We start from the raw sequence: 10,229 nt of genomic DNA, 5'->3' as shown, positions 1-10,229 counted from the left end.
ATGGCAGATGGCGCTGGGAAGCCACATGTTCCAGGAACTGACAGGACGACAGGCTGCAACATCTCAAGCAGCAGTCCCAGTCGGGTAAGAATTGCATCTTTCGATGCAAAGTCCAACTGATTTTATGGACACGATACTAATAAAAATTAATAATACGATGCCAGTGTGCATGTTATCTGGAACACATTATGCTATTGTTACAATACATACGATGTGTATGAATTTGTAACACAAACACAAGTACACATAATATAAAATTGTTTTGAGTTTTCATGTAACAAGTTTCTTGGAGAAAATATCATTCATTATTTAGCAACACAATTTAAATACATGAAAAAAGACAACATTAACAATTATTCGTGTGTATGTCTACTGTGTCCTTAGCATGCTTTAAGCGTAAGTTAAGACGATGATAGTGAGACTTTTTTCATAAATTATCTTTGTTTATATGTATAAGCTATACTTTTCATACCTACTTAAAGTTGTATGCTCTTCTTTCCAGTTAAATAATGAAGATGCGTCTGTTGAACTAAGCAATGTTTTAAACATCCTGGGGTATGGATCGGAGCTCAGACAGAAACGCCGGGAATATTTTAAGCAGTTGGGTGATGCTGTTAAAGTGATCATAGTCGGAAGTAAGGCAGAGGGGATTTTACGTGTGTTTGAAAGTGATATTGATAGCTTATATGTGAACGAGCGTGTCGCATGTTTAGAAGTCGGATACGACGTAAACCTGATTCCAGAGAATAAACTCGTGTTCAGAATGGATACATCGATATGTTACCCTGGGCATTGCATACTGCTGCTGGAAAGAGGTTTCCCGTCATTGTTTGTTTCAGCACTGTGCTATAATGGACATGGAAGATTTCTTCTAAGCAGTGACGCCTTTATCAATTTGCGTAGAAAATATTTACCACCACTCATGCGCGATGAACGTGCGGGGCCGTCACTACCGATCAGTTTTGGACCTATTTCTTGCGACTGTGTAGTTTCCCTACGCTGTCATTGCCCTAGCATACTTCAGAAATGGGCAGCCAGATCTCGGCATTGGCCGCCACCAAATATTGTAGGAAAGGTCGTATCGATGGGGGCAGTGCTTACTCCTGTTGGATTTAAAGAAAGCGAAAATATGCCCAATGAATGGAGGGTTTGCTTTAACACAGGTGAGACAGAATTGGTGATTAATCTTAACGACACACAAATTAAAGTATACGTCTTGTTAAAAATGATTGCAAAAGATGTACTCAAACCACGACAGAAAGGGATAACATCGTTTATGGTGAAAAATATAATTTTATGGCTCGCAGAAAACAACCCACAATCCACGTTTCATGACAGGAGATTGATTTTCTGGCTACTTGAATCACTAAAGGAGCTAAGAACTGCACTGTCCACAAAATATCTACCATACTATATGATCCCAGAAAGGAACTTGATGACTGCATGTAGGTTGACGGTTACTCTGCAGCGAAAATGGATGGCTACTCTCACAGACATGATTGTCGAAGGGCCAGAGATGCTGCGGAGGCTTCCGAAAATACGACAGGCAATTATCGCTCACCCGGAGCCTCTATTATGGTACACCAGGAGAAGAATTGAAATGGAGATTATTTTCTTAGAAATGTTGACACATTGTGACCCCGTCAATAATAACAACTTTTTTAATATGTTTGATTTTATGGATAGACATGGACTTACGTTGCGTTTAATGGAGATTTGCGGGGACTTCATTGCCAACATGTGCTCGGAAGAAAATATTGACATACTTAATATTGTTCAGCTTTTCAATTTCTTTTACAGAGTGTTAGCCTAAGAACTGGTTATGTTATATGAACATATAAGTAACATATAATTGTTATTGAAACTTTGATCAAATATTGCGTTTTACGTTGCACTGGTGTTATTTGAATGCGTTCTCCTGAGCGTGATGTGTTAAAATATGTATACGATGACTGTGCAGAATATTAATAATTAACAGGTGTTACTTCGTATGTTCCGATATAATTAAATCAACATCAAGAAGCTTCCTCCATATTTATGGACATATAAGTTGTATAATTTGAGATGTTTTGTGCAAATGCATGCAGTGACATTTAATTTTTTACAAACATTGTTTTTGTAAGTATGATGTAAACATGCCTGGAGATTAGGTTACAATAGCTTACTAAGACGACGAAGGTCGAATGCTTGGAAACTGCGGAATGTGAACGTGACTTTCTGTTGCGATGACATGAGATGATCAAAGTAACCTTTCTTGGGTTGTTCCCTTCTGTATCATTTAGCAGGAGAGTAAGAGTTAAACTCATCAATATGCATGATAAAATAATACGCATTTTATAATGGAATATACTATTCAATTATTTAGTTGTTTCGAATAAAAATATTATCGACAAAGCTGAAAAAGGGGAAAATACATTCCCCCCAGTAAGCTATACCTTTGAGAACAATTTCATCATTTTAAAGAAATCTCTGACGGGAAGGGGCTATTCGTTCGGGGGGGGGGGGAATGGGCGTATAAAAGACCCTTGCTAAAGATGAAAAAATGCCATGTCTTCGTCTGTATTTGAATGTCAACGTATTTTAAAAACTCCGCCTATAGCTTTAACACGTATATTCATCCGTTTGACTAATCTTAACCTTGCTTTTGTGCGATAAACAAACATATTTTAGTAGTTAATCATTTCCAAAAAATACTACAACAACGTAAATTATTTTTATTCACAGTCTATCCCTTAATCTTTGTATATGAAACATTATTATCTCATTCCAAAACTGGATTCATTGTAAATGATTGATGGATACAAGGATATTTTAATTGAAATGCCAATTTGTTTTGAATAGCTTAGTTAAATGCATGACCTAGTATAAACTGTAGAGAAGTGGAAAAGGTGTGTTTTTTGTTACGTGCCTTGATGAAACAGAATGAATGTTTCAGGGAGTTTTCATTTAGGAAGATGATTGTAATTAATACCATTACGGTAAATATAGATAATCGTATCAACGTGATTAATTAAAATAAAGCATGAATATTCCAAACTTATATCTACGTTTTATAAATTTTAACTTTGAGTGCAATATACTTTCAGAACAATTTGCGCAAAATGTGATTAGGGAGTTAGCATCATGCACATCTATTATATGGTCAAATTTTAATCAAATTTAACGTCAAATAAAATGTGTATGTGCATTCACCTCAAAATAACAACAACGCGGTTAATTTAAGATTTATAAAACACAAGCAAGTTAAAAGCGTTTATAAACATGATAGTAATTAGTCTTTCTATGTTCAATATTCATAAAAACACGTGATCAATTAACATAAGAGTTTTATAAAAATGTTCACATCTTATATGAATCATAATTCAAAAATATATTCCATGAGCGTTTCTCAATGCAGATGGTAGAAAACGCTGAGCATGTTGCGGTATCTTACAGGACGACACGAATTACCATATGAAGCAACTGCTGCACTCAGTTAAATATTACGTTTCCCCGAATATATATATATTTACAATGGGATTTATATACATATATACCATTGGAAAATGCAAATATCCAATGCATTATGTAAGCAAACATAATCAATTATTAATGTGCAAAAAATAAGACTTTTGCTCGCTTACTTAATCGTAAGGAAGAACATCTTGAAGACAAATGATTCTTTCGTTTGAGAAATATCGGTTTCGCAAAGTTGTTTAGGTGGCCGTTTATATATATATCTTGAGGAATCAGAGCGTGATCAGTTTAAAGTGTTTCGCAATTATAATTTATAACATATTAATAATATATCAATATTTGTAAAGCGGTTAAATATGCGCATGCACATATACATATATTCCTTATTTATCGAATGAAAATTACATACTATATTGTTAATGAATTGTTACTCTGTGTTAAGTTATATCGTTAATTCAAAACCATGCATGCCTTCGTAGCGTACAATAGCTAAAATAACATTGTTGAACATTGGTATCAACTAGCATCTTCTTTGAGTTGTAAACCGTTCAAAACAATATACAATGTGTAATTAAAACTAATTATCGTTTCGTCAGGTAAGTTGACGTTCGTTTTTCCGGAAAGGGAGAACAAAATCACACACGTGTCGATCTAGTGTACTAAAGTAACCATTACAATTTAATGATGCTGTCGTTGTTATTATATATAATGAATAACTATTATATCAATTGGTCCCATAAAGACAGTTACGTTCTTCAATACTTGTAACAAACTATCAAATGGTTACAACTAACTGTTTAAGTCTCTTGTATATGTCTGAAAGTGTAGCACTGTATCTGCGTAGTCAATCGTATCGGCTTAGGAGCACACTTTACCCCGACATACATGTACACGATAAGAGGCAGAGATTAACGAACTTTCTTTCACGGTATAAACAGCATATGCTGTGAAAAAAAAACACAACCATTAAATAATACTATATACATTATAAAGAAGTGAAACTCCAAGTGCTGGAGCAGTATTGAACTCTTATTATAAACAATTAGTTGGTCGTTTATTTAAGGCAAGTGACCGATTGCCCAAACAGTACAAAACAGCACAAAACAGCACAACAACAAAAAACATAAACACATATAAGAATAAAGCCGGGGTTATCGCCTTGGAACGGTCAATGCAGAGCATTGGGGGTTTAAACTTGTTTAATAGCGCTCAACCTCACACTTGGCCCAGCAATATAATTCATGATACATTTAAGTGTAAATAATATTTTACCTCATAGCATTGTAACTCAAATTATACAATAATAAAACGGAATTAAAACGCATTCAATTTAATTACCATTTAATTACTCAGTGATAGGAAAGATATCAGAGCAACAGAGTTACAACTTTTTGAGGAACGATGATATAAAACTACAAACAAGTGTCAACTACATTCCTTTTTTATAGTAAAAGATTTAAGAATATAGCGTCATCAAGTTTATATTTCAGATCATCATCGCACAAATACAGGAAGAAGCAGCAATAATGGGTGTAAAAGATCCATATTACATAGCTTAGTTTTTTACGTGACTGCTATAACATAAGTAAAACAAGAAACGCCTTTCAGAGAAAAAAATAAAAATGAACTCTTTAAACTCAATGACCTACGCATGTTGATTAAAACAGTTAAAGTATGTGGTATGAAGAAATATAAAAGCGATGACGTCACAAACATCAATGTAGCCAGGAACATAACAGAGTATCGTATGACGAAATTAATAAGCAAATACACGATGACGTGAACAAAATTCAGGGGCAGTACTGTAACATAAAAATAAAAATATTTAAGGGACGGTACTGTAAAATTGAATTACCAAATACCACTAGAGTGTATTTGTGCCACAGATGACAGTAGTTAGTTCAACAATTTGTTTGCAAGTTTTAAAGTATGAAACTAAAATAGAGTCAATAAGTCTAAGCTATCAGTAAAACAATTCAACGGTAATGGGGGTGGTTTTAAAGCTGTGAGTAAACGCATTAAATTGTGTGTACTTAAAAGCTAATATAAGATGTTGAGTCAATACAGAAACTACCCTGCCCGCAATGATGTCATGCACGGTGTATTGTTTGCAGTTCAAAACAATTTACAATATGTAATTATATATGGGAGTGTAATTATTTTGCCAAGTTAGTTGATGTTTGTTTTTCCATACAGAAAGAACCAACTCACACACGTTTCACATACTAAAATCACTTGTATTGGTATTGTTTCTTTTATTGGTATTGTTTTTTTATTGGTATTATATATAATTTATTACTAGTATATCAACTAAGCACATTGAAACAAAATATTAAGTAACTATTATATTTTAAAGTCTCTTTGATTTTACTGAAAGTACAGCCAATTATCTGCGGAGTAAATCGTGTCGGCTTTATTGCACACTTTCCATAAGACACATATACACGATACGAGGTAGATATTATCGTTCCTTCGTCAACGTTATCCACAACATATTTTATGAAAAAAGCCATTTTGTAAGACTGAACATATAACAAAAACTACTACAGCAGTGTATGTGTGTCATAGATTCCAGTAAAATTAAGTTCATCGCTGTCGGTTCAAGATTAAGAGCATTTTAGTGTACACATATATACATATAAAATAAAGTCAGTATACGCTATCAGTTAAACTATTTAAAAAATGTGGGATCGGTTATACAGTTTTTATCATATAACAAAATCATTTGTTTTTATTAATGCTAGTTCAAAATGACGGGTCCAGAAGGGAGCTACCTTGTCCGCTATAATGTCACGCACTGTGTATTTTGTCTATGGGAGGACAGGGTAGCTTCTGACAGACAACCTTGTCCTCATATGTCATAAGATCAATATCAACGTGGCCCATAAACATGTATTAAAATTGACTTGTGTAATTAACAAGAAATGTAATTTAGTGTTTTACACGTTTTATTGTGGCATCGTCCGCTGATGCTTACGATGACACATGTTTAACACGTGCATGTCTTTGTATTACTATCTATTCTCAAATTGGAAAAAAATATATATTGGATATTCTGTTTATGAGAGTAAATTAATAGCGAGATTACGTGCTTTTAAAATGTGTGAAGCTCTGTTCTTTGGATCTGCGGTTGAGTAGATGCGAAGCTAAAACAAAACAATGGAAAAACATGTCCATGCGGGCGGCAACTTCATATATTTTCGCATAACATGAACGATTATGTCAGTATTGGAACACATTCATGACTACATCTCCATATAACAAAGACCGCTGTTTTTGCCGTTGTCTGCACACATAATTAACTTTTATCATCGGATTCGCCGTACATATCTCGAAGGAATTGGTCTTAAGCATGTTATCGTGGTATATATATGTGTTGGCGCAGTGCGCAAATAAAAATGCGACAGATATCGCAATTTTGCAATACGAACCTTCAGAACGGACAGCTAATTATACTGGCTTCATTGCAACCGTGTTGAAGGTCGGTTTATATCTAAAAGCACTGAACGTTTTACAAATACCATGACTTCAACATACACAGAAATCCGCTGCAAATATGGTTGTTTCGAAGGCTGTTGATTTCAATATCAACATATATGCACTCAGAGTTCCCAAACGGGCCTCTGTGACGTTCATTCCACTGCATAGTTTAATGCAAATGTTGTTAACTTAACAGAACTGTTGTTTCGACCGGTCATGTGCCGAATAAATCAATTCTAGACAAGCAGTATGTTATATTGAGTAAGACATATCAGTATTTATATGTGAATTATGGTACGCATATAATGTTAGCCATATTCATTTATGAGAGTGTTGTGTATTATGATCACGTCAGTCATGATAAACCCCGCCTACCATGTTGTATTGCTGCATGCCTATCGCTGTATCTGTGTAGTAATAAACTAGCCATCAAAAAGACCGGTGTTCTCGCGTTGTCTTAAACCCACATACACAACAATTGGCGACGAGGATTGAGCAGAGTTTTTATTTCGGGAATTTTATCCTTTCTTTCAAAATGAAGTATTGTGCATACAATTCTGGATATTACATCTGTGATAATCATGGCAACAGCGTTAATAGGAAGCATTAATCCGTTTGAGAGTAACGTGGACTTCTTATCAAGAACGCCTGGATCAATATTTTATCGTGAACGCTATTGCAGATGAAAAGAGAGTTGCTGGATTACTTACCCTCCTAGAGGAAAGGACATATTGGCTTCTCAGGAGTTTAACGTCGCCGTCAAAGCCGTCGGAGAAGACGTACAAGAAACTGTGTGATTTGCTTAGCACTCACTTTAGTCCAAAACCGCTGATCATAGCCGAACGTTTCTGATTTCATAAACGAAATCAGGCGACAGGGGAATGTATCAAGGACTATGTAGCGACATTAAGGAAGTAGGCGGAATTGTGTAACTTTGGCGACAACCTTAACGACACATTAAGGGACAGATTCGTTTGCGGTCTTCGTGAGGAAACAACACAAAGGAAGTTGCTTTCAACAGTTGACATAACATTCGCTAAAGCAACAGAAATTGCGCCTGCTATGGAAACAGCGACCGCCGAACTTCAGTCGTCGGCAGCTACCGGAAGTGTACGACGGATTGCTAACCGTAAACACACAAAGACAAGACCATCGCCTAAAAGGGAAAGGGTACCAGTTACTTCCAAACCGAACTGTATTCACTGTGGGAAGAACAACCATGTGTCACAAAAATGTCGGTTGTAAAATGCCGTATGTCACTTTTGCAAGACAAAAGGACACATTCAGAAAATATGTCTTAAAATGAAACACGTGATTGCAATGAACACCACAGATGATGACAACGTTTTGATTATTAATTCTGTGAACCGTGGAGACAACAAAATAACAGTGTCACCTGAAATTGACGGACATATATTCAGAATGGAAGTTGACACAGGATCGGCAGTGACATTAATGTCGGAAATTGATATCCGAAAACGGTTCGGAAATGTACCACTAGATCCCGCGAAATCAGTACTTAAGACGTACTCCGGGGAAATCATTAAACAAGTAGGTACCAAGGTTGTAACAGTAAAGTACAATTGACAATCAACACAATAACGGCTTTGTGTGGTTCAAGGCACTGGTCTATGTTGTTCGGGAGAGACTGGCTAACGGCTATCAAGTTAGACTGGCAACGCATTGTTCCCGTAAACATATTCGAAAGAGATATGGTTAAAGACAGACTAAGCACAATTTTGAACAAAAACAATGCAATTGTTTTCGATGAAGGTATCGGAAAAGTGAAGGACATAACAGCCAGGTTAACATTGAAAGAAGACGCGTCACCAAGATCCTTGAAAGCAAGGACAGTTCCGTACTCGACGGCCTTGAAAGGCAAGGTATTATTTCGAAGGTAAATACCAGCAGATGGGCCTCGCCAATCGTTCCAGTATTGAAAAGCAACGGGCAGGATGTTCGAATTTGTGGAGACTTTAAAATGACTGTCAACCAAGCACTTCAATTTGACAAATACCCCCTACCAAGGGTCGAGGACATCTTCGCGAATATGTCACACGGACAGAAATACTCGAAGCTGGATCTTCGCCAGGCGTATCTCCAACTTGATGTCGACGACGACAGCAAGGAATTGTTGACCATTAACACTCATGAAGGGCTTATCAGTACAACAGACGTTTGTACGGAATATCGTCACTTCTTGCAATCTGGCAACGCACAATCGACCAGATACTTACAGGAATACCTGGAGTGCAATGCATTCTTGATGACATGATCGTGACAGGGGACATTGATCAGTCTCATTTGGATAACCTCGAGAAAGTGCTTTGTCGTTTGAACGAGTTTGGTTTAAAACTAAACAAAGACAAATGTGTGTTTTTAGAGGATAGAGTTACGTATTGTGGACACGAGATCGACACAGATGGATTATGGAAGTGTAATGACAAGGTGCAGGCTGTGATTGACACACCCACACCTAAAGATGTTACTTCTTTAAGGGCGTATCACGGTGTTCTCAATTACTACCACAGGTTTCTGCCAAATCTCGCGACTATCATTAAACCACTAAACCCGATGCTTGAAAAAATCGTAAGTTTATTTGGTCAAAAGAATGTGAGATCGCGTTCCAAAATTCTTTAAAGCTGATCACTTCTGAGCCCGTGCTTACGCATTATAACCCAGATCTACCTGTTAGACTGGCGACGGATGCCTCTCCGGTAGGAATATCGGGAATACTGTCTCATGTCATGACAGACGGTTCTGAAAAACCTGTTGCTTTCGCGTCAAGGTCATTAAGCACTACCGAGCAAAGATACGCGCAGATTGATAGAGAAGCTTTGGCTACATTCTGGGCTGTAAAGAAATTCTACCCATACCTGTACGGTCGGAAATTTTGTCTAGTAACGGACTGTCAGCAGCTGTTATCAATATTCAGTCCAAGCAAAAGCATACCCGCAAAAACTGCTGCGCGCGTACAAAGATATGCTTTGTACATATCCGGTTCCGATTACGCCATAGAGTACAAATGCACAAAACGGCATACAAATGTTAATGGGTTGTCCACACTACCCGCGCCGAATCATAATCATAACTCTGATGATGTAGAAGAAATATTCTACACTTCACAATAAGAGCAACTCGAGCAACAAGTTCGCAAATTAGCCGCGAAACGCAGCGCCAGCCAGTTATGTCACGCGTCTTAGAATACGTCAAAAAGGACTGGGCTTCAAACGCTAATGACCCAGTACCCAAAAGCTATTATTTTTGCCAAAACGAGATAACAATCATCGTGG

General features: G+C 36.7%; 1 protein-coding gene across 1 annotated transcript; it reads left to right on the top strand.

Annotated features, from left to right (window-relative positions):
- Positions 1–1,891, top strand: LOC127863512 (uncharacterized). Its single transcript, XM_052403056.1, has 2 exons — positions 1–84; positions 503–1,891. The coding sequence occupies exons 1-2, from the start codon at positions 1–3 to the stop codon at positions 1,811–1,813; spliced, it is 1,395 nt and encodes a 464-aa protein (XP_052259016.1). The 3' UTR covers positions 1,814–1,891.
- The last annotated feature ends 8,338 nt before the right edge of the window (positions 1,892–10,229 follow it).

The sequence above is a fragment of the Dreissena polymorpha genome, unplaced genomic scaffold (assembly GCF_020536995.1).
Source record: "Dreissena polymorpha isolate Duluth1 unplaced genomic scaffold, UMN_Dpol_1.0 chrUn011, whole genome shotgun sequence".
Lineage (NCBI taxonomy): Eukaryota > Metazoa > Mollusca > Bivalvia > Myida > Dreissenidae > Dreissena > Dreissena polymorpha.
This window is presented reverse-complemented; position numbering and strand designations above follow the sequence as displayed.

Excerpts from the sequence above, each read along its gene's own strand:
- LOC127863512 (XM_052403056.1), top strand. The coding sequence starts at position 1 with ATGGCAGATGGCGCTGGGAAGCCACATGTTCCAGGAACTGACAGGACG. Across the intron at positions 85-502 it reads CAAGCAGCAGTCCCAGTCGG|TTAAATAATGAAGATGCGTC; the intron begins GTAAGAATTGCA and ends TCTTCTTTCCAG.